Source organism: Bactrocera dorsalis, chromosome 5 (assembly GCF_023373825.1).
Source record: "Bactrocera dorsalis isolate Fly_Bdor chromosome 5, ASM2337382v1, whole genome shotgun sequence".
Taxonomy (NCBI): Eukaryota; Metazoa; Arthropoda; class Insecta; order Diptera; family Tephritidae; genus Bactrocera; species Bactrocera dorsalis.
In genome coordinates, this window is record NC_064307.1 from 74,384,599 (window position 1) to 74,409,610 (window position 25,012).

The following is a 25,012-nucleotide window of genomic DNA, read 5'->3' on the forward strand; positions in this document are numbered from 1 at the left end:
TAAGGAGTTCCGCAAGTGGCTACCATTCGTAGTTGACAAGAATCCCGAACTGTCGATCATAGTTCGATTAACTAGTAATTTAGTTCAAGGGATAATCTTTTAACAGAACTCGAGCTACTTAAGCAAAATTCACGTATTGATCACCAGATGTTCTTATTTATTAAATAATATGAAAGGAAAAAATATACAAAAAATGTAATTTGATATAACTGTTATTTTCTATATAGTATATGTATATATATGTTACATATACATATATATCATACATATATTATACTAATCACTTTCTAACACAAGATGTGTAAGTAATTGGTGTAGAAATGCAGGCGGTCAAATTTTCATCGAAAAAGTAGTTGCCACAGCTCTTCTCCTCCTCTGTTTTACCATTTTGACATCGCAGATATTGCCGACAACCAGTTTCGCTGCCACTCACAAACGTTAATGAACGACCTTCGCAACGATCTGCACCAGTAGGACATTTCACATTCAATGGGCTTGCACAAGAGCTTGTAGTGGTGTCGAAAAAGGTATCATTTTTGCATTGGCCCCAAACAGGTGCAGGATCTGGTATAGAACCTTTGTCAGCACAATAGAAGTAACCACGACATGTGGCATCATCGGTTACGAATTTATTCTTCAAGGGCGTTTTAACAGTTCCACAAACATTATCGGGGAATGGAATTTTCGGACAATTTACTTTCCACTTTTCATAGCAAGCGCCAGCAGTTGAATTATAATATTGACCACTTGCGCAATTCTTAAGAGTTAAAACTCTTTTAGTACATTGATAATATTTACGGCAATCAGATTCATGAGCTACTTTGGTATCGGTCTTAACAACTGAACATATGTCAAATGAACTTAGTGTACACTTAGATTTTGATTTATAGACACAAGACTGAGCCTGAAAATCAAAATGTAAATCATTTGGACATATTCCGTGGATCGGCGTAGTCTCATCCTGGCAAAAGTAATAGCCTTTACATGTTGTTTTATCGCTTATGAATCGACCCACATGTTCTAAGCAAGAAAGCTGACAGTGACGGTCATCAGATAATGTTTTCGTACACTTCATAGTGGAATTATCGAAGTACGGAGTAGATGTAGCGCAGCGCGTGTATTCCGATACCGAATTGTTACAGGTGATGTAATGGTTGCATGATGATGGGTCGGCAACTTCTGTTTTATCTGGAAAAAGTCGGCAAATATCATCGGTATCGGGCAATATAGTGCTGCTGGTGAGGCCAACCAACAAGAACATCAACATCTGTGCTGCCACAGGAGCTAAAATATTGGAATATTATCTAAATTTATGTGTAAATGCATTTATTTTGAAATATGTGTGCATGTATGCATTATGTATGAAAGCACGAGAAAAATGAAATTTAATGTATGTTTGCATTTATTTCTATTATGTCCAACCTTTCATTGTGCGTCCAAATATTAATTTGTTCAAGTCAATTAGCTTTCAAAAAACTTAAGCACTTGCCTTACTTGTAATCATTGGCGTTTTGCTGATGTTTCTGTTTGACACTTCTATTTATTATTTTTTCGCAAACCATATAACTCATTCAAGTTCCCAACAAGAGCAATAATGCTAATATTTGATTAAATATACATATGTGCACATAAAAGTATGGATAACCAGTAGGAAATCGTAATTACCATTGAAAGGTTAACTTTGCAAAATATAAATATCTTCATTCGTAAAATGACTGAAGGAAAAGGTAAATTGAGAAAAGAACGATTTAAAATTTAATGGGAGTGACCAAGATACATACATATCGTCACCTACAATATAAAACAACATATCATCAAAATAATCTAATTTGCATGTTTTATTGCTTACGATTCACTGCATCATGCTACTTATGTATATGTAGCATACAATTTTCAGCTCCACTCTCATATATAATCAATATATAACCAATTTATAACCAAAATTCAAATTTTCTTTGAATGTGAGTGGTTTCTATTATATCATTTTTCCTCGCCTGTAAACTTACGAAAAGTGATATTACGTTATTTTGCATTGTAGCTGACGATATATAAATAAAGAGATGCGCCGGAAATAACGGTAATGTACCGTTTTCATTAAAAAGCAACATATTTTGCTGCAATCGTATGTACATATAGTAACAGAAATGTATTGCACTAGCTGAGAATTTCCTGTAGGGTGTGCACCTACAAACGGTTTCAAGTGAGTTTTTTTTGCGTGCGATTTTAAACGGAGATGTATCTACATTTTTAAAGCAACATTGTTTAGATAAGAACAACGCTCGTAAATCTATCCGTAGCGGTCAATATAAATAGTAGGCAGGCATTATATCCGGCTAAAAACGTGTACTTCGGTATATGTTATTTAAGATTCGAATAAATATTGGTTGTAAATGGGCGAAAAACTCACGAAGAATCAATGCAGTATCGGACGGTGCATTAATATGGTTCAGAAATCAAGAGTGGTCGGCCTCTTTTTACGAAAATCTTCGCGCAAACGACGCATAACACTTAAATAGTATTCCTTAATGACAGTTTGGTCGGATGGTAGGAGTTTGATCGGATCGAGGTGTGATGATAATAGAAGAAAACTGTCAACATAACCTCTTAAAAATCGTGAAATACAATTTATGTACTTTAGAAAGACAAGCGTATACTAAACACTAATAATTACTTTGAGCACATATGTCACTGACAGTCATACTAACCTAGAAAAAATATATTTAGACGAATGGGTTTTCTTACCACTCTTACTATTTTTGCATTAGTATTTATGGTATATAGCTAAAAGTAGTTAGGCTTTTAACACATATTGTAATCTAATTGACATTTAAGTTAGTGAGACCAACTTATTTATGATGATTAATACTTCGACTAATTTTTGGCGTACTTACACTCATTTGTATAGGCTCTATTCAGCATATCTAAAATATAAAAGAGTATCGTGTTAAAAATGAATTCAACGCCTTAATAAATATTTCAACAGTTAAAGAATCTCGGCGTTTATTACTAGCATGTCTTTTATCTAATCTGAATTTCATAAAATAACAAATTTGCAAGAAATGCTTTGATTTAAAGTCACTAAGTCACTAATAAATCAATTATAACATCCAGGTGTTTTCCAATATGCTATAAAAGCAAAATACTTAGCTGTGTACAGTCAGTTTACATTTGAAACTAAGTGATATTGTAAAGAATGGAAGGTACGCGTATAATAAATTAAATTTAGTTCTGCTCTGAAAGCCCGATTATTTTGTTGTACTTAAGCAGTGTTAGTGTAAAGCGATTATGTTCTATAAAAGCGTGCTTATCGATTTTTCTCTTCGTAAACTGGCGGTAAATCACTGCATCAAAGGAAGCCGAACCCAACCACTCAAATTTTTATTCCCTTTGCAAACTCCGCATCGATTGGGATGTGGCTAACGAACATTTATTGATACATATGCCATACTTATTACTTCATCAAGTACTTAACAGCTATTTATTATAAGACAATAAGATTGTCAGTATTTTTACGGCTTCAAAGTATCTAAGGCAACACCTCTATTTCAATTAATCTTGCTACATCCTTAACTACCAAACATCATACGCTCGAACAATTTGTCTGGCAATGCATTATAGTAGCGATGATTCAAGATGAAATCACAAGTTATCTGTCATTTTCACAAAAATTCACTGCTTAAGCCAAGACTCCTTCATTCATAAATATGACAATTTTTATTTTTATGCAATATAATGTTCAATTAAAATAACATACATATTATGTAATATAATTTTCTTTGTTATGCTATTGTAGGCTTTCAGCCGGTGGCATTAGTAACTCTTTTATTTGGAATACTTGGTATTGTTCATTGTCAAGAAGTCTTGAGCTCGGAAAACGACATTTGCAGATTCTTCAAAGATGGCGTCTTGTTGCGAAAGCCAGGCTTTTGTCATATCGGCATAAAGTGTGAAAACTTTAAAAGCGTCACTGCGATCGAATGTGAAAAAAATCAGTTTTATAATCGAAATACTAACAAATGTGAAAAAACTTCTTCCGACAAATATTGCGCAACAGCATGTACTTCAAAAACTCAGGGTTATATTGCGGACACTAAGAACTGTCAAGGCTGGTATAACTGCAAAGGCTCCACCACGGTTAGCTTTGGCTCTTGTGCGAGTAATCTGGTTTTTAATGTTAATAAAAGCATGTGCGATTATCCGGAAAATTATTCTTGTAAAAAGGAATTTAGTTTTTGTGATGTTGTGCCGAATTCAATACCATTTTTGCACGAGACGAACTGTGCTGGCTACTACGAATGTGTGAAAGATAAACTAGTTGAGCAGGCTTGTGAATACGGCAACTACTTTGATGTTGAAACAGGAACTTGCATTCCAAGGAATCAAGTTAATTGTGCAAAATATCCGTTTCCTGATGAAGTGTGCGGCAACAAAAAACTTGCAATTAGAAATCGCTTTGTCAGTGATGACGCTTCTTGTCGTGGATATTTTTACTGTAAAGACCTTGGTGTTGGCATCCCAGATACAGCACCGGTTTGGGGACAGTGCTCGGAAACAAGATTTTTCGATCCGATAGAAGAGGCATGTTTGCCTCGGGCGTATGTGCGATGCGTTGACGATCGGTGCGACGGTCGAAATGACGGTTATGAGATAAGTTCACAAACGGGTTGTCAACATTACCTTATTTGTAAAGGAAACCGCACTTCAGAGGAAATTTATTGTGGGGACGATAAGTGGTTTGATGCAGAAAAAAATGAGTGCACCACCACTATTAAATCGTATCCAGCTTGCTCTTAATTCTTTACTTATGTTATACCATATAATTGGAACAACTATACTCAACACTAACACTATTCTCAGTTTATAAAGCTTTTTCAGTTCCACATTAATTAATTAATATGTAAATTAAAAGACAGAAAATGTTAAAATAAAAAATATCCTACCAATCTATATATAAAGGTAATTTATTAATATTTTTCTTATTATTTAAAATTTTTATATAATTAAAAAAAATAATTTGTCTTTATTTACACAATAAGTAAAAATTATTTTTTATTTTAAACTCTCCATGGTAATTACAGAATAAAGTGAATGTTGGTAAACCGATAAGGGTAACAGAAGTAATGTCACTGCGCAACTGATACACACACATACATATGTATTTCTAAATTTACGCTTGACTGTGCACAAAAGATTACTACGACATCTGTTGGAAGCTAGAAGGATTTTGATTGATACAGTGGCAACTAATTCCTTTAAATTTTATATATGCATTGGGAAAGATTATATGTATATATGTACATACATATGTATGTATATTCAAGATAAAAACGAAAATGTAAAATGCAATAACTTCCCATACAAAAATTATTTTAATATTTTATAAGCACTTACCATATTTTATTTAACTTCGTTTCGCATCATCTGCAATAAATTGATACAATTCCGTACTCTATACTCTTTTCCATAGCTCTAACATCTTATTTACATTAACATAACATTTTATGCACAACCACTGACAGAGCTCTGCTTGCGCAGACGCTCAGCACTCAGCTTTTGCACTCACTAATTTTCACTTTTACTACACAACTAACAACGCCCGATTACTTTTTTTACTTTAAAAAGATTAAATTGACGAACTTCGACCTAATTCTACTAAAAACTCCTTAATTGCAGCTTTAATTCCTAAACTAATTTCACTTTTCACCAAGCTGCTGCATATGCCACTTACACGAACGCGTCATAAGGAAACAATTGTTCGAAATGGCGGCGGAAATTATAAACGTTGCCATATGAATGTTTTTCAGCGCGTCTATGATATTCTTCTGTCTAATGGCTACAAACATTAGTGGATATCATGAACGTGAGCAATAGATGGCGCACATATTACTCTTTGATATTATATAATGTACACATGTAATTATATTTGTTTATTAAGAGCTAAAACTTCAAACATGGAAAATATTTCGCTGACAAAAATGTTTTTTAATTATCTAATAACTATTTTGTGGTTTGCGGTGATCCATCTTCATTCAGACGACCAACAAGGATGGTATTTTATAGAGTGTAGTATCATCTGCTGACAGCAGTCTGACCATTGAAGAGTATCTAGCCAACATACAGGACAAATCAGAAGTGTGATTGCTATTAGTTTAATGAAATCTAAATAACAAGCCAATCGTACGAAAACCATTTGAAATTATATTTATTTTATATATCTATATTTTTAGAAGTACTTTGAAAACCTATGACACCCTGTGCTAGTTACTGAAGCGGTTTAGTGTTTGCAGAGCTTTTTAAAAGCTCGTTCTTAATTTCCGCCGCCATTTTAAACATACATTTCCTAGTTTCTCGCTGGCGTCGGTGGAATTTGCAGCAGCTCGGTGAAAAGTGCAATTTTTAGGTATAAAAGCTGCAATTTATATTTTTTTTAGTGAAATTAAGTAGCAGTTCGGGATTTTAATCGTTTAACAGTGAAAAATGTGATCGGGCGTTATTAGCTGTATCTTAAATGTGTATATAGTGATTTGTGGCAGTAAGCGCAAGCGGCGGACTGCCAGAAGGTGTAGATAAAATGCATTTCAGATGTAGGTAGGGACACCTACATATGTATATGAGAAGCAGAGTGCGCTTTAGAGCATTAAGTGAGGTAAGTCCTTTTGAAAAATACTACAATTGATAAAATGATCTACGCAATTGTTTTTACCTGCGTGTGAATCATTTACATGCATATAGTAACTACGTGCGCTTGCAAAAGTTTAATAGTTGCACAGCCACTTTATTTCTGTAGCTCTGCCTACTACATTAACATTATACATATCTGTACATATTTTTGAGGAATCAAATGAGCTTTATAAATATATTTATTTATTATTTTTTACATATAAAATCATTTGCAATAGTATTTGACACACCTATCTCCTTTCTGTTTGTCAAGCTGGAATATCGGAGTAACCTCTGCAGCAGATAAGTCCGCTTCAAACTACTGTGAAGTTTTGAATAGGAATTTGAAAATTATTGCAAGCAAAATTAAGCCTTAAAATCAATTAAGTTTAAAGCAACGTCATTTGAAAATCAAAGGTTCTTGATTTAAAATATTCTTAGTGCTCATACTCGTGCACATCGAGTACTTACATGTCCATATGTATATGTATATGTATATATGTATGTATGCATGTTTAAAATTAACAAGTTTAGTGGCCACTGCATCGCTGTAAGATTCTTCTAGCTGCCAATAGATGTCGTTGGTATTCTCAAGAACGAATATCATCTGTTGCCATCTCCGATTTCCGCCGCCATTGTTTATAGTTCCCTTTAGCTAAGCGTTCGCGTAGATAGAAATTGCATTAGTAGAGTACACAGCATATTCTCTCATAATTGTAGCTGAGAGCGCTTACACATTCTTAAAGCTGCGCAGTCACATTATTGCTGTTACTATCACTGTTGATTAACATTTTCTGTTAGACAATCGTGCTTAGCATCGTCCATTAACACTTCTGACTACTTTGCTTACAGGACAAAGCAGTAGAATAGTAGTAGGTGTAAAATGTCAACCAGAGGATCGGAATCAAACCAATTTTATATACACATACAGTATACATACAAACGAAAATCATTATACTTAACATATGGGAGTTGAGGTAGTACCGACCCGATTTTATCTATTAACTATTATCATGCCACATACTAAAGAAAATATTCCCTAGGTTTTACACCGGTTCGATTCGCTTACTTTAGATATACTTTCTCTGTGATTATAAAAATAAAAACTATTACTTTGAAAAGCATATAATCATAAATATTTATAAACTAATGAAATAAATACACAAGGTACTTATGAACAAATGTATATAAATATTTTTAAAATAAAAGTTGAAACCCTTTTGAAGTACATGGGTTATACATACATATGTAAATATATATATTTTTTTTGCATCAAGCTACGTAACAAGCGTTATTCGCTGCCGCGCTATCTGTTCCGGTGCCTTTTATGCAAGCCTCAGCAGTCTCGTCAAAGTAGTAACCGTCAGCGCAGGTGTTAACTGATTTTTTAACGCCATTTTCGCAGACCAAATATTTACGACATGTTGTGTCGACAGCGTTGACAAACTGGCTCTTAGAAAATTGGCATCGATCGCAATCGTATGTTTTAGCATTGCTACGTAGTACACATGTTTCCGTTGTAATGTCATAGTAATAATTAGTACTGCACGAATAACTCTTCCACACATTGTTTTCACATTTTAAATAGTCGCTGCATATACTAGTAGCTTTTATATTGCCATCTGTGGTGCAGGTGCCGTAAGATTCTACATCAGGTTGAATGGTGATTCCTGTAACTTGGGCACATTCATAATCGGCTTCAAGCACACATGAACCTGTTTTCACGTCGTATGCCTTGGAGTAGTGTAAGAAAAAGGCTTATTTATAATTTGAATGGCATAAATGTGAGCAAGCACTACTTACCAATCCATCTTTACAAAAGCCTGTGACCAGTTTATTATTTCTACACACTTGCCATTTTCCACATTGTTTTGTGCTACCAAAGTATTTGTTGTTCTTCATAATTTGACAAATAGTTGTAAAGTTGGAAGTAAGAGCCGTGGCGACAGTGGAGCATGAGCCAAATTTGCATACGCCGTCGCTGAAAATTAAATTGTTAGCGCAACTTCCACTTCCGGCCTCTTTGCCGTTTTTGCAGTAAATCCAGCCATTGCATGTACCAGATTTTTGTACAAAAGTTCCATCCGCTCCAGTGCAAGGATTACTCAGATTAAGAGTACATTGAAATTCACTTTCAGCGACGCAGTCTTGCACATCTTTGCTGAAACTACTGCCGCTGGGACAATCGTAAGGCGTAGCTACGCCATTGTTGCATGTGTAGTAGCGCTGACAAGAGTCGATACTGCCAATCCGTAAGCCATCGGTGACCACTGTACACACGCCGTTCACGTTGTATTCGGCGGATATAGAATTGGCCAATGCCAAAACGAGCCAACTAACTACAATTTTTTTCTCTATAAAGAGGTGTGATTGTTAAAATAATTATTAGTTGTTTTAAACAAGTATGACCGTACATAAATACAAATAGAAAATTATGTGGATAAATCCTTTAAAGGCTTGTACAATTAAAAACACATACACTTAATGTTTTATATTAAATTTATCTTTTTAACATATGTAAGTATGTCCTCTTTATAAATTATTGCTTACCTAACATTTTTCGTATTCAATCAATGGGGGTGTGAAAATCTTCAAGTATTTTAGTACACTGACTGGTAATGAAACATGCTGACCGTTTTTATAGTACGGATAGCGGCGATTCAATATTTAGCCTTCTGGCTCTAGATTAGATCAAATAAGGGAGTGAAAATATTTAATTAATTTATTTTTTCTTCTCGGTTATTGAAGAAGCGACTGAAGTGATAAGCCATTAAAGTTCTCAGACCAAGCAATTATTACGAGTTTTGCCTGCTTTCTGGTTATCTTCGATACAGTGGTTAAAAAGCAAGTGATTCACATATTTTTAATTAAAACATATATTCGCCACTAAATTAATTAATAACGTCATTAGCGATGGACTTGTTCCCAATATAAAATGTAATAGTTTTAGCTTGTGGTTAGCTACTCAGCTTATTCTCCTTGTAAAAGAATAAAAAATAACAAAATATCTTAATGATTGTATTAAACAAATACTTCAAATTTAAATCCATAATACTGTACTTTGTATAAACTTTGAAATATGCCATTTAAAATGTCTGTTACAGCTTTGAGTTGGTAACCAATATCTGAAACTTTAACCATTGTTTTAGGTTGTCCCACAATATAAATGCGGTGGTAGCACCAGAAAGCATAAATGAAAGTTTCAATAATATTTATTAACAAAATAATTAACTGTTTTAATCCAAATGGGTACATGAATTAAACATCTGTTATTAAGCATATTTCTGAATTTTATTAGAAGTTCTGAATAATATTACAAATAATTACAATGTGTGTTCGAATTTTTTTTTTTGTTTGTTTAGTTTATTCTATCCAAATACATATATCTTTCGTATTTTTCCATTCAATTTATGCTGGAGGTTTTAAGATCGAAGGCACTTCCGGACTAACAGTAGATTGCATTTCTCAATATAAGGTAGTTTTGCGGTTTATTTTGCTACAGTGGTAGCGGTATCGGTTTCGGTAGCATTTGCACAGCATTTAAAATCTGGGCTTACTGATACGCAACCGCCCATCTCTTCATTGAAGTAACCGCTGTTTGGGCATGGCTCTGAGTCCTTTTTGACACCATTTGAACAGTACAAGTAATTATGACAATCGGTACCGAATGCATTTACAAACGTGTCAGTGGTACCTAAGCAACGATCGCAATCATTATAAGCATCAATACGGTTTACACAAGTTTCAGTATCTGTATCGTAGTATAAGCTGCCACCGCACTTCGTCAGTTGGTATTTAGTACCATCGCATTCGTAATATTGATTGCAGGCGACAGCCTTTTTTTTGGTTCCCTTAATTATATAAGCACATAAGTATATTAATTATTTTTATCAACATAATATAACTAAACTATTTACTTACTTTGGTTGTGCATGCGCCACCACCACCATTTGCTGTCACATCTAACTGCGGGTCGTTAGTTACCTGTATTTAATTTAAACATGTTATAAAAGATGAAGTCCTCTAAGTGATAATTGTTAGACGTCTACAAATTAAATATACCTGCGAGCAATCAACGTTTGAAGCATAATCGCACATCTGTTTCGCTGTATTGTAGAGCAAATTATTTTTACAAGTTCCATTGTCGAACTTGGTGTCGCTAGTACATTTTAACCATCCTGAACAATTGAAAGCATTACCAAAGTACACTCCTACTTGTACATACGAACACAAATTGATCGGTGTGTCTGCATCAGTATCCTCAGTAATAGTTGCCTGGCAGTTAACGTCGGAAGGGTAGTTACAAATTTGGTTTTCAGCGTCGAAATATAGACCGTTAGGGCAATTACCGACTTCTGCGCCTGTGCTTGAGCAGTAATAGTAGCCTTCACAAGAATCAGGCTTAGCAACGAAGGTTCCTACGGCATGTCCGCTACAAGGAGTCGAAGAAGAAGAGGTACAATACGATGGAGCTACACCAACGCAACTTTGTGAATTCTTATCGAAATAGCTGCCGGTGGCACAGCTTTGAGCGGTAGCGGTTCCATTGGAGCAAGAATAATATTGTGAACAGGAATCGCCACTAGCAATCAGGGCACCATTTTTTAGCAATAAGCAGATGTTGTCCATATCTACGGCGGCGTTGGTCATGGAACTGCAGAGCAGTATAATTCCCAACGCAAAGTGAACGGGAGAACCAGCTTTAAAGAGAAATTGAAATTACTTTTATTGTAAATGCCTGTCTAAATAAGGTTAAAAAGTAAAATTCTATATGTTTCACTTACTAAACATTTTCGGATATCTTTTTAATATTAAGTAACTGTTTTAATTGAATTAGGCAGACACGAGTATGTTTCTTGAACTGTGTTAAGCCAATGTGGAGCATCATGTATTTATACTCAATAATGTTGTCGGTGAATTTTCAGTTTCTGATAATTTTTGACATTTCAACAAGACATGTTTGTGATATATTTAATTGATCACTTTTTATGCAAAAAACGGAAATATTGATAATTTTATTTCGCGGCATTAGCGTAGTCTTAGGCCCATTTGTCACTGGCTGACAACTTCAAGAGGAGGAAAAGTTAAATCCACAACACCAACTCAAGGTGCTAGTATTCCATTAATAATTTGAAATGTTCATCAGATGCTTATCTAGCCTATGATAGAGTATTTACTAAGCGCTATGACTAAATGATAATACCGCTATATGTATTACATTGTATGTAGTTATGATCAAATTATTTATTTTTACTGAAATAAACTATAAGTCATAAGTGGATATGTATCTACAAATGTTTTCGGATATATTCTCGCTGACGTCAGTGTAGTTTTAATAATTAAAAAAAAGATTTAAGAAGTAAAATTCAATCTATACCATTTACTGCACCAATTCGTTGTTATACCAAACATTTTTTAAACATTATTTTCTATAAAATTCTAATTTAAACTTAACACAACAAAAATAGTATGTATTTATAAGTAATGATGAAATGGAGGAAGAGTCAGTTTGCACTTTTATTCAAACGAATATCAAGTTAGTTGTGGGAGCAGTCATCACAATGAACAAAATCACTAGACGAATTAATGTCTTGATGAAAAGAGGCATAAAAAATAAGACTCGTTGGTGTTTAAAGTGGATGGGACTAAACCCTCTACTATGTTTAATGTATGTATATAGTTATCTCCTAAACCACTAAATTTTTAGAAAACATTGCAAAATTTCTTAGTAAAGTGTGAAAATAAGAAAAGTGGAGCATTCATTTTGTTATAGCGTTTACATGAATTATACTCGAAATGCAATTGATTTTTTGTATGCGGATATTTACGCACAATTATTTGCAGACTTATGTGTGAATGTGAAACCCCGAAAATACATCGTAAGCTTATAGTTAGCCTCAATAGAGGCCAGGTGTGAGGACAGAGAATCGCGTATTGTTATCAAACAGTTTCTAAAAGATATCTGAACTTTGTTGTTTGTTATGATTTTGCTATTTCTACTCAGTCAAAACGGTACATTCCACGCTAAATAAGTGGTGGCAGCATTCCTACCTACTTATGACTAAAGTTACCAAAATGTAGAAGTATACATTCCACGTATTTACTAGATGTAGGGTCACACCTTTAACCTTTTGAGAAATATATTTCATGTAAAATTGTATTATATATTATGTTGTTGTTTTTTAATATTATAACTTAACAAAAATGATAGACCTAGTGCGCAAGAGGTACAGTGAGAAATTTCAAAGACAGTGTCAAATAGATTTTTGTTGCTTTACGGCGCGAAATTAAGATAAGGTACGCGTGTATAAATACGAGTATGTATCTTCAACGGACTCAAAATGCGCAATACGAGATATCTTCTTATTCCTATGTGTGCATCCGGTTGTTTTTCGGCGAATAACAAATAAGTTCTAATTCTGGTGTTATTTTATTAAATAATACATTTTTATTGACGTATTTATAATCACTTTCAAATTTCATTTGTATTTGCACATTTTAAATTTTTTATAGGGTACAGGTATACATGTACTAAGCTCAAGATTTCTGCAATTATCCAAACTCCACTCTGCGCAGCGTTTTCAAAGAGTAGTTTCTGTTTTTTAATTGAAATAGAATTCGGAAAATTTTAGACCGTACGGGGCATGGTAGTATTGGAAATTCTAAATTTCTTTTGTAATAATTTTTTACGTATATTAGCAAGAGCTAAGAACGAATCTTCAGCTAATGAAATGAAATGTCTAAATGAATTGCTTGCTCCGATGGGTACACTCTCAGAGGTGCTGTAGAACACAGAAGGAAGGACAACAAATGAAACTAGTACATTTCACTGCATTGTTAATGTCTTTGTCTCGGTTGGATTGTGTTATCATCTATTTCGATAAGTCTTTATCAAATATAGTGATAAGGGAGCCAGTCGTTTTAGTTGAGTTAAGAACATGCTGATCAAAAGCTGAATGATCTAAGCTTTGTTCCTTAATTTAGTTAATTAGTAATATGATAAATGACACAGTGGAACAAATTCGCCACACCGTTCTGGGGAAGACTTGCAAAATATAGAAATGAGAGAAAACTCTTCCAACTTCTTTTTATTTAAAATTTAAAATTGATTTGAAAGGGTTTTAATGGCTAATTCTATTTTCTTACCCCATTTTTTCTTAAATTTATCCCAAATGAAAACATTAATATAATGTTATATGTGGCAGCTTCATTTTTCTGTTCGAAAATGGTCATGTGACCTATCGGGGGATTTAGGCTACTGCAGGTATTAGTGGGACCAGCGTATATTTAATATTGCATGAACATTAGACTGTAAAAAAATGTTTTCACATTGGATCCCTTACGATTTGTTAATCGCTCAAAAATAGGATCGCGTCAGTTTGCGTCGGTTGTCCGAGAGATCGGTACACAATCATTTATTTGGTAGTTTCCTTTCAAGATATCAGAAAAACCAATCGCCGAAAGACATATCACTTTTCACCATGACAATACGAGCTCTCACCCATCAACTGAAACAACTGCATTTTAGAGCATTCAAAACATCGATTTGATGAGTCATGCAGCGCATAGTCCGGACTTGGCACGGAATGCCTGCTTTTTATTCCCGTACGTAAAAGATAAACTAGGATGGCAACGTTTTTCGACACTTGAAGGGGTGGTTGTTCTTGTTAAATCTCCCCTTTTAATTCAAACTGACTTATACCACTGTGCTAAGTATTAATGAAACGACGATTGTAATTACATGCAATACATTAGTTAACAGAATTATCAATGGAGTTATTTCGAGTTGATCTAGTAGAAATCTTTAGGGCCAATATAGCGTTGACATACGCTAGTACATATAAGCAGCGCAACCAAACAGAAATGGAATTATGACATAATTGTATGTTAAATGCTTAATGTCATTATGAAACCTGTGATTTATGGCGCTCAACCTACTTAACTTTATAGAGTAATATTTATTTATAATAATTACCTAAGTATTTAATATTTTGATTTAATGCTTTGATTTGAAAATTCTTTGCAATTAGAGTTCATAGAATTACAAAAGCTCGTGAATAAGAATTTTTTCGTTCAGTATTTAAGAACATCGGACACAGACAGTTTCTCATTGATAATAGTCTAGGAAAACATTTAAATATTGTTTGTTTATTATTTATAAACAACGTCGAAGGAATGCGTAAGTGTTTCTAAATTACGTTTTAAAAATTAATGATTTTTTTCGGTTTTTATTCTAAAAATAGTGGGCAAAGGAATATGTTTAATGTTGTGGCTTTCCGTCGCCGTGAACGCTAGCTTCGATCCAGATGAAATTTGTGGATTACTTTCGAACGGTACACGTATCAAAGATCCTCGCGCCTGTAATGCATGGATAACATGTATTGATGGAGTACCTTACGCTGGCACCTGTCCAGATGATCTCTTTTACGATCGTAACACATATACTTGTGTCAATTCGACCAGTATAAAGTGCATTTCAAGTAATCCATGTGCGACTTTGACTGATGAAACCGGTTTTGCAGCTGATCCTTATGCTTGCGATGGCTACTATTATTGCAATAATGGCACAGCAGCACACGGCGTATGCCAAACGGGTTATAATTTCAATCCTGGAACGAATGACTGTATTCGAGGTTATGCCTGCGCAATAACAATGAGCCCGGATAGTTATTGCAACATTCTGCCCGACGGCGTGTTTATCAAAGATCCAAACAATTGTGTGGGTTATCAGCTATGCTGGAATGCTCAAGTATTAAGTCGCGAATGCCCAGATGGCTATTACTATAACGCGCTTATGGCTGACTGTGATTATCCATCCAATGTGAACTGTACCGAAACATCAACCACTTTACCAGATATACCGGTTTCTGAATTGTGCAATCAGACTGGCATATTTGTATCAGATCAGTCTAGTTGCAATGGCTATTACTACTGCGCTACGGGAACTGTAAACGGCACGTCTAGTATAGTGTTACAGCATGGGATTTGTCCAAACGGAAGATTCTTTGATGCGTCAAACGGTGGCGAATGTGTACCACGCACTAATATCGCATGCAACTATAATAATTGTGTTGGTTTGGCTAGTAATAAAATCGAGTTGGTTAACGTAGTAAATGACGGCTGCCATGGATACACAATTTGTCAAGATGGCGTGTCCATCGGCAATGGCACTTGCCCTAACAGTGGTTACTTCGATGAGCTTAACCAGTCTTGTACAAATGAGACTATCAGCTTCGCAGCATGTGCCACTTCATAGTCCACAAATATATAAATTTAATATAAGTATTTATTTCAACATAATAGTTAATATTTTTATATAAAAATGGCTGGCATTCTCGTGTGAATAACCTTTTTGGGTGAGTGGCTCGCAGCCTAACTTCTACTCACATACATTAATGAATTATTATTAATGAATTCCAATCCATGTGTCATAACTATACTATGCTTAATCAACTTATTTAGAGATAAAATGATTGCGAAGCATCAATGATAATATATCGAAGCAAAACGAGTGCGTTTTTAAGTGATAACTGAATTTAATGAAATGTAGTAAACATATTTTTTATAGGAAATTAATTATTTGTTGTTGCTTTTTTAAGTTATTTTGTATTATCATACCGCGATGGCAGAAACTGGGTATAAGTATTGATTAGATAATTAGTTCTTGGAATACGTAAAGGTATATAAATAAAATGAAGAATTAGAGAACTCTGGCCGACATGACTGACTAATTCAAGTGCAATGTCAACACTCGAATTGAAGCAATATGTATTGTTGTATACAAAGTTATTATTATATACAAAGTTTTACTTCCATATCTTCAGTGTTACGAACAACTTTTAGCTGCATTAAACTAACGGGACTTTCGAGAAGTATATGCCAATATTATAACAGTGCTTTTTCCAAACAACTTCAACAGTTAGCAACCGGCAAGATCTTCGGTCTCACCACATGCACGCCCACTGTGCCCGGTTAGCACCTTCAGAACTAGTGAAACTGCCACCTTGTATGTCATTAGATCAATGATGAGTTTAATAAAGAAATTACATATAGTAAAGCAAATATACAAAAAATAGAATGAAATAATCTTTCATAACCATTTGTTAGTATATTTGCTTATACAAAAACATAATGAGTTGTTGTTGCCAAAATAGTTGTTAGTTATAATTTAGGCTGAACAAGCTATATAGCTGATGTTATGTGGAGTGCAGCCTTGGGTACGTTCATCGAAGAAATAGTTTGTGTCACATTTACCACTGGCGATGGTTACGCCATTTTTACAGCGAGCATATGCACTACAGTCCCCAGCCACATTCACATATTTGTTATCCATTCCCTCGCAACGGTCTAAAGCGCATTTGACATTCAGACGGTCACGACATGACCAAGTTGCGCTATCAAAAAAGAATCCTTCTTGACATTTTAAATGCATAGGTTTGCGATCAGGTTTTCCATCCTTCTGCTTGGCACATATATAATATGCGCTACATGATTGATCGTCGGCAATATAGCCCTCTCGTACAAGGTCCTCCGTGCCGCAAATTTCGATTTCAGCTTCAAGTTCTGGTGCTAAAGGATGGCAAACTGCCTCCTTGCGAGCAACGCACTTCAATGTCGTATAATTAAATGCTTGACCTTCTGCACACTGCAACGAACTTAGTTTGCCGTCTTGTCCGCATTGCTGGTATTTCGTACAATCCGTGATGTCGGCGAATACTGTTTCACCAGGTATCGAATTACAAATTGGGCTTGCAGTTAAGTTTTCAGCTTGTTTAGGGCATTGGTATTCATTTGAATATACACAAGAACCTTTTTTGGGGTGGAATACTAAATCTCGGGGGCAATTTGAATAAGCTTCCTGACCATCCATACAGTAGATGTAACTGTTGCAATTTGTGGGATCTGCCAAGAAAGTGCCATCTTTCATTGAAGCGCACTGGTTAACATCATTGTTTCCGGTACTCTCGAAGGGACATGTTACGTCTTCTGACGATTCACAACGACTCAGATCTTTGTTAAAATATAAGCCAAACGCACAGTAGCCTTCATCATAGTCTTGACCACTAAGTGTGGATGGACACTGAACCCAATTGTCGCAAGAATTTGGACGCAAAATGAAGATGTTTGGTGGCATCTGTTTACAAATATCCTCAACCGTTAACGCTTCCATTTCAGATTGCACTGCAGAAATGGCAACCGCGGCCAATAAGGTAAAAGTTGTTCCTGAAGTAAAATGATATTAAATATAATAATAACGATATAATTAGCATTCAGATAAGTTCATATATTGCATTACTTACTCATGCACATCTTTGGAAGGAGCATCTGTCAGTTGCCTAGCAAAGTTATATTCTCTGGTGATTTTAAGTTATTTGTTATTTCAAGTACGATTTTGTTAGACAATTGATTTGCATAACAAAAACTTCACTGGCGATAATTTCGATTTGCAGCGTCTCTTTTATATCCAAAAATTTACATTTGAATTTTATCATTGCTAAAGATCTATGATTGTCATTACTATTACGCTCTTTCCATATTTTTGATCTTAGATAATGAGAGAAACAAAAGCAATCGTCGGAAAGTGATTACTCGCGAGAAGCAAGCGAAATATCTTGATAAGATACCTTCTTGCTAAATACATGTACTTGCCTGATGAATATGTGATGAAGGCCTCACAATCTTTACCGTCAATGAACATTTGTAATTTAGTTACATAGCTGCTGATTTTATCATAAATTTTGTAAATTTTGCATATATACACATATATACATAGCATATTATCACATGATCTAATATCAGCAACAACAGTATTTCAGGACAAGAGCTCAAATATGCTACAATTGAAATTTCAATCTCTCAAATATTTCAAAACCTTTTTGTGACCGAAGTCATTTTATGGTTTTGTTTTTTGATACAAGTATATGGTATGTACATAACTAAAAATTTAGGTATGCTATCCAAATATGTCATTAGCTTATGAGAGCCTTAATGTTGCCATTTTGACCTACCGCAAGTGTAAATACTTAGCTATTTTATTGATTAAATTGGAATGTAAAATCCGTAGCCATAGATAAAATTTTGAAGAAGTAATTTTAGAAATCAAAGAAAATATTACTTTTTTACACATTTATTAGCAGCTTAAGGGACGGAAATCATTTTATTTGGTGCATAAAAATTTGATTTTCAAAATAAGACTATGATATATTGAGGAAGACACATATTAGCTGTTGTTCTGATAACTTCCTGATTTAATTTAATTAATGACACTATGTGAAAAATTAATGTATTTGTGGCCTAAATATGAATATGACATAGTAAGAAGTTTATGTTGATGCCATAGTGAGATATAAGATTTCCTCTAAAGGTTGGTGGCTGGCTTATGGCGAGGTTAGGATAAGATTTCGATTCTGAGAGTGATCTCAATTGGACTGCTTAGAACACGGGTCCAAAAGTGCTTTGAGCATGTAACAAATTAGTTGAGACGGATGGTGCCACTTTCGGCTATAAATGTATAGTGTACCGAAGCTAAGACTACCTATACAACATTGCACAATGTGCACCGAAAAGAAGAGAAAATGCAGTTTCACATGTTGAAAAAAGGCGTGGCTCTGCCTTATAAAAGGTTCGAGGTACATTTGTTATATAGCTCATAGCGCATGTCATTTCTTTAGTTCCTATATATCTAATTTTATCATTTTCGTCCTTCTGGTTGACTACGTAGCATATATACCGGAAGTGTCTACCTGTAGGCCGTATCTACATATGATGTGGATGTGAGATATATTACAAAATTCGGTAAATCTGTTGTAATTAACATAAAGAATTGTAATAAATCTGTGAAATAAAGAGGCTAATGTACGACAATGTTTTAGCACTTTTTTATTTATTTATTTAACAAAAAAAGAGATTTTTGAAATTTTCTAAAAGGTAGTTTAATAATTAATTCGACATCTCATACAATAAGATAAATGTTGTTGACTATCTGTTGTTGCTCCCCTTCCTCAAGTATTTCAGCTGATTTTCAAGAGCATCAGCTACTTTGAATTCAGACAATCGTCATTATAACAGTTATATAGTGCTATTTTTTTGACGGTGCATAATTTTCTCCGCCATAATATGGGATTGTTCAAATCTATGATATCTATTATATCTACTTACTTTCCAAAAGGTTTAAAAATAAACAAATTAATTAAGTTTTCTGTATAAACTTTATTAACACTGTATTACTTTTACTAGACTTATGGCATACAGGCTGCATATGTGATAGTTTCTTGAGTGCAAACCTGTAAGCGTTCATCGAAGAAAAATCCAGTTTTGCATGTACCATTATTCACTGTAACGCCATTTTTACAATGTGCATAGGACGCACAATCGCCGATAACATTGACGTATTTGTCACCCATTCCTTCACAACGGTCCAAGTAGCACTTAACATTCACACGATTGCGACAGGACCATGTATTGCTATCAAAGAAGTAGCCTGTTTGACATTTGAGATGCATAGGTTGGCGGTCAGGTTTTCCATCTTCTCTCTGGGCACAAATATAATATGCACTACAAGATTCTTTATCGGCAATGTAGCCAACTAAGGTATTATTGTCGCTGCCGCAAACATCAAGCTCTGGTTCAAGTTCTGGCGCTAAAGGGTGGCAGATCACTTCGTTTCGGGCTACACACTTCAGGGTAGTATAATTGTATGCTTCGCCTTCAGAACACTCTAAAGAGTCGAGTTGACCTTCTTCGTCACATTTATAATATTTCGTACAGTCGTTGGTATTCGCAAGTAAGAGGCCTTTTGGCACAGCTTTACAAATGGGATTGACGTCGGCTACAGCTTCTTTCACTACACAATTGTAATCCTTTGAATATACACAGGCTGACTGTTCTGGATTGAATATTAAACCATATGGGCAAGCGGATTGTATTTCTGTGCCGTTGTTGCAAAAAACGTAACCACTGCAGTTATCTGGATCCTCCAAGAAGGTACCATCCTCTTTGGTAGCGCAACGATTGCTGGTTTCAGCAGATGCATAAGGACAGACAACATCTTCAATGCTTTCACAACGACCAGTGTCCTTATTGAAATATAAGCCGAAAACACATGAGCCTTCTTCGTAATCTTCAGCACCAAACGACGACGGACACCGAACCCATTTATCACATGTGTTAGGGTATATAATAGTGGTACTCGGGGCAACTTGCTTGCAGATCTCCTCAACGGTTGGTTCGCTTTGCTCAGCGTAGATCGATGAGAAAATGAAGCAGAGACAAATAGCAAGCGGTGCTGTAAATAAAATACCATATATACACAGTATATTTTAAATTGTCTCCTAGTTTTCCACTAGAGAACATTTAAAAGCAGCTTTATTTCTGTACTAACATTTGAACATTGTTATATGGGCTAGCAAAATTTGACAATCAGCAATGTTATTTGAATCCTTGAATTCTTCGTTCCACAACTTATAATGTCGCTACCGCTGTTATAGGTGTTCCCAGATATTTTAGTTCATCAACTGAATAATTTTTTAATGTTACGTTGATAATATACGATTCTGCGTTACCTTTCGGTAGGCAGGTAAATGTGTTGATAATCGTATCAATAATTGAGACAACAATATATTTCCTCGATAAAATTGAACATCTTCAATGAAGGAACGATAACACACCGGATATGGTACGAATTTATAATAGCATTTTTAAGAATTAAAATACGTTTTTAAAGCATGTCAAGAAATCTTCAAAACAAAATACATGACAACGGAAATGAAAAGAAGCAAGTTCGGTATTTTGCATCACATTCCGCTTTGTAGATAAGTTCGACAAACGTTTGTTTATAACGGTGAGTCATTTTGTAAGTAATTTTTTCGCGGAGATTTTCACAATACGCACTCTGAGAGAGTAGCTGTTTGTGATTTGCGAACAGTTCATGAGTATTCAATTGCAATCAGGCGCTAATGTTGTTATTTCTAGTTTGAAATTTCGGCATTTTCGTTTCTATTTAACAAGGTATCTTCACGAAATGTGGTATGGCTAATTGTCCAAAACAAGTACAATCTCCGAAGATGTTGTTGAATTCTTTAGATCGGATGACTATAGCTATCACAAAAAAGTTCAATCGGAATCAAGTTCTTGTATCGAAACCTTTTTTATTTGACAAGGGATCGTCACGAAATTTAGCACAGATTATTATCCAAGGAAATGCACGAATTTCCGAGCAAATTGTTCAGATCAGATCACTATAAACTATAGCTGTTATTCAAAACGGCCGAGCAAAATAATATTTCGTGTATAAAAACTTCTTTATTAGGAAAGCATTAGTGCTAAGGGAAAGTATATACAGTGAACTCTCTAATAAGCTAACACAGACGGTACCAGCCGTTTTGTTAATAGAGTTGCTCGCTTGATAGGTTGGCTTTAGCAAACATCAAAAATGCTGAGACCAGCACGTGCATAATGGCCGAAGGAGATATCCGCTTTATGCAGCGTCTGTTTGATAGAGAATTCACTGTACTAATAGTACTAGTCATAATTTTTTCACCCAATGATCTAACGCTAAGCGAGTATTTCAACTCAACTAAAGGAACGAAATTGAATATACTGGTACAGGCCTTGACCAATTCATTCATATTTAATCAGAGAAGTAAAAATAAATAATATTAAAGTTATGGAACTACACAGGAGTCTAACTGAATATTAGATACCATTGCATTTTACAAAATTTAGAGGAATGTGAAATCATTGGAAGTGTGAAAGTTTATTAAGAAACTTATTACTTTCTTTAAGATCTTGCATGTCATATCCAAACTATGGAACAAAACATATCTACATATATACATTAATGTGAGTTGATTGTGTATGCGAAAAATTTAATCTAAGAGACTATGGATCTAAAACCAGCAATTTTTAAGACGATTAAGATTTATATCAAAGCTTTTAACACTAAAATAGTGAAAATATTAGATAAATTGATAATTGTCGTAAAATATTATGCGCAAAGGTAATATTAGTCCTCGCGTTGATAATTGTAAATATTATTGATGCCCGCCATACGTATTGCTACTGCTAAAAGATGTCTCAACGAGAATTGTCCTTATTTTTGTAGCAAATGTAGTTGCTTTTAAGATCTACCTCTCCACTAATACATATTTGCAGAACAAACCGACTAATAGAATTGATTCATGCCTTTATTTATTATTTAATATAAATGGTATATAATATTTCAAGAACAAATCGGATACGAGGGAACCGTTGGAACACAAGCCTGGAGAACTTCATCAAAATATGGAGCGTTTGTTGGACAACTCGTGGATGTAGAACTTTGTTGGCCATCACTACAATAATAATATTTTTTGCAGCTTGATGAAGGGTCAGTGACAAAAGTGAGATTGATGTTTGCACAACGATTTTTCAAACATTTAACTTGGTTAGCCTGGACGCACGTGCTGATTGTGCCATCGAAATTAAGCGTGTATGGACATGATCTCCATATACCAGTTCCGGTTGTACTTTCACAAGTATAGTAGCCATAACATGTTGAATCATCCGCGAAATACTGAGGTCCAGAGGTTTCAGTATATCCCGAGCATATGCTTGTATCAGGTGCAAGTGTATTTGTGTTAACAGTAGAGCACGGATTAGTGCTTTGACATTTTCCAGTTAAGGCATTAAAAAAGCCAGTGCTACATGAACCTTCAGTTCCCGAGCCATCCAGACATCTCAAGTAATTGCCACACGTTTCGGATCCAGCAAACTTGTTATTTGGAATTAAACGACAAATGGAATCCGCTGGGCAAGTATATGTGTTAACACATGTGCCTGAGCTCGGATTGAAAAGCTGGTTGTTAGGACATTTCGTACATCCCATTATGGTTTTGTTTTTGCAATAGCAATATTGCGTACAATCACTCGGTTGAGCGACTAAAGTATTATCGTCCGAATTCTCACAAATATTTTGTGCGGAGGTAGCGCACTGTACTTTACTTGCGTAATTACAAATGCCTTTTTTCGAATCGTATAGGTAGCCATCGCTACAATTTCCTGTAGCTTTCAGTACTCCATCTTCGCAAGCACCCCAACCTTTGCAGTTAGTTGGATTGGCAATATAACCGGTATAGTAGGCGCACGTTTCATTCATTGTGTAAGTTGCTTCAACTACATCCTGATGCAAGATCAATAGACCGAAAAGAGTTAGCAGCATTTTTGCCATATTTATGGTGGCTAGTAAACCTTTAGGAATAAGGAATACAATTGTACTTAGTTTACCTTTGGAAATAAATTTTTAAAATTGTGGTAGATATATAAGTGTTTCTAAACAAACTCTTATTACTCGAATAATTGTAAAATTTGTTTATTAAAAAAATTATTCGCCTTAGACTATTAGCGACTTGACTCTTAAGCGGTCGTTAGTTCACCAATAACAAAAGTCTTCAGTCATATATTTATGTATATATTACCCTTCATTTTTATATTTCTTTCTTTGTTAATTGTGCTGAGTCCTTTCAACTTCTTAAGATGTTGTAAGCCGCCTGATGTCTAGCAGGAACTACCGCCACAACTACTTCTGTGTATTCTTCAACTTGTGTAGGCGCATTTATAGGTGCCACTTCCGCCACAGTGACTCCAGTGTATATGTATTATTTAATTTGGACATGTTTCTTATCGATAAGTAGTATGTAAGTCTCATTTCCTGCGGTTGTATTTTTGCTCCATCCGAATAAGATACTTACATAGAAATACTTCTTAAGCGTGTTAGCAAAAATGAGATAAGACGAACAGTATTGTATTGTGATATTAATGCGCGTTCATGTGGATGAACATTCCTACCTGCACATGATACGAAGCATACAAACTCGAATTTATTTCGATTGTTTTATTAAAGTTGTAAGTCTCAGTCTTTAAGCGACTTCGCTAAATTCTAGAATGTATGAAAAAGCTAGTTCCCTTATTATTATGTAGAATTTTATAATATATTTAAACCTTTTTTGATGCAATAAGTATTAATAAAGTGGCCGTCTTTGTGAACCACGTTGCTTTTTCCATTAAGTTGTTTAACATCTTAGGCAACACTGGCATGATTTCGGTTACTTCGTTTTGTACGAAAGAATATGAATATGAATATGATCGTACGATGCTCTGATCCTATTTGCATTAATTACATCTTAAGTAGAAACAAACCCCGAATCAATTTTCAATTAGTTTATACGATTGCCTTGGTATTTTATCAAATGAATTTGACGCAAAATACGAATCATGTTATCAGTTGGTGATGAGTTAACAATATACTACTATACTACACGGATATACTATTTCGAGATTTGAATTATGCACTTGTTGCCGGATTTTTCTGTGTGAT

The 25,012-nt window shown here is 34.7% G+C and overlaps 7 protein-coding genes across 7 annotated transcripts; 2 read left to right on the top strand and 5 right to left on the bottom strand.

The window, feature by feature from the left end:
- Nucleotides 1-136: 136 nt before the first annotated feature.
- LOC105227381 (peritrophin-48) lies at nucleotides 137-1,543 on the bottom strand. Its single transcript, XM_011206700.4, has 2 exons — nucleotides 1,423-1,543; nucleotides 137-1,284 (listed from the first exon to the last, which is right to left on the bottom strand). Exons 1-2 carry the CDS (start codon nucleotides 1,427-1,429, stop codon nucleotides 281-283), a joined length of 1,011 nt encoding a protein of 336 aa, XP_011205002.2. The 5' UTR covers nucleotides 1,430-1,543; the 3' UTR covers nucleotides 137-280.
- Nucleotides 1,544-3,043: 1,500 nt separating this feature from the next.
- On the top strand, nucleotides 3,044-5,447 carry LOC105227383 (peritrophin-44). The gene is made up of 3 exons (XM_011206702.3): nucleotides 3,044-3,200; nucleotides 3,794-4,956; nucleotides 5,079-5,447. The coding sequence occupies exons 1-2, from the start codon at nucleotides 3,194-3,196 to the stop codon at nucleotides 4,792-4,794; spliced, it is 1,008 nt and encodes a 335-aa protein (XP_011205004.1). The 5' UTR covers nucleotides 3,044-3,193; the 3' UTR covers nucleotides 4,795-4,956; nucleotides 5,079-5,447.
- A 2,326-nt stretch (nucleotides 5,448-7,773) lies between these two features.
- Nucleotides 7,774-9,361, bottom strand: LOC105227382 (peritrophin-48). Its single transcript, XM_011206701.4, has 3 exons — nucleotides 9,211-9,361; nucleotides 8,464-9,014; nucleotides 7,774-8,394 (listed from the first exon to the last, which is right to left on the bottom strand). Exons 1-3 carry the CDS (start codon nucleotides 9,215-9,217, stop codon nucleotides 7,933-7,935), a joined length of 1,020 nt encoding a protein of 339 aa, XP_011205003.2. The 5' UTR covers nucleotides 9,218-9,361; the 3' UTR covers nucleotides 7,774-7,932.
- Nucleotides 9,362-9,929: 568 nt separating this feature from the next.
- On the bottom strand, nucleotides 9,930-21,194 carry LOC105227386 (uncharacterized). The gene is made up of 6 exons (XM_029550726.2): nucleotides 21,041-21,194; nucleotides 19,904-20,944; nucleotides 16,915-17,883; nucleotides 10,723-11,360; nucleotides 10,582-10,644; nucleotides 9,930-10,511 (listed from the first exon to the last, which is right to left on the bottom strand). The coding sequence occupies exons 1-6, from the start codon at nucleotides 21,048-21,050 to the stop codon at nucleotides 10,149-10,151; spliced, it is 3,084 nt and encodes a 1,027-aa protein (XP_029406586.2). The 5' UTR covers nucleotides 21,051-21,194; the 3' UTR covers nucleotides 9,930-10,148.
- On the top strand, nucleotides 14,695-16,712 carry LOC109579618 (peritrophin-48). The gene is made up of 2 exons (XM_019990694.2): nucleotides 14,695-14,839; nucleotides 14,904-16,712. Exons 1-2 carry the CDS (start codon nucleotides 14,836-14,838, stop codon nucleotides 15,914-15,916), a joined length of 1,017 nt encoding a protein of 338 aa, XP_019846253.2. The 5' UTR covers nucleotides 14,695-14,835; the 3' UTR covers nucleotides 15,917-16,712.
- On the bottom strand, nucleotides 16,744-18,116 carry LOC105227439 (peritrophin-44). Its single transcript, XM_019990693.3, has 2 exons — nucleotides 17,961-18,116; nucleotides 16,744-17,883 (listed from the first exon to the last, which is right to left on the bottom strand). The coding sequence occupies exons 1-2, from the start codon at nucleotides 17,983-17,985 to the stop codon at nucleotides 16,829-16,831; spliced, it is 1,080 nt and encodes a 359-aa protein (XP_019846252.2). The 5' UTR covers nucleotides 17,986-18,116; the 3' UTR covers nucleotides 16,744-16,828.
- A 1,632-nt stretch (nucleotides 21,195-22,826) lies between the features above and the next one.
- Nucleotides 22,827-24,262, bottom strand: LOC105227385 (peritrophin-44). Its single transcript, XM_011206705.4, has 2 exons — nucleotides 24,114-24,262; nucleotides 22,827-23,886 (listed from the first exon to the last, which is right to left on the bottom strand). The coding sequence occupies exons 1-2, from the start codon at nucleotides 24,118-24,120 to the stop codon at nucleotides 22,880-22,882; spliced, it is 1,014 nt and encodes a 337-aa protein (XP_011205007.1). The 5' UTR covers nucleotides 24,121-24,262; the 3' UTR covers nucleotides 22,827-22,879.
- Nucleotides 24,263-25,012: the final 750 nt, after the last annotated feature.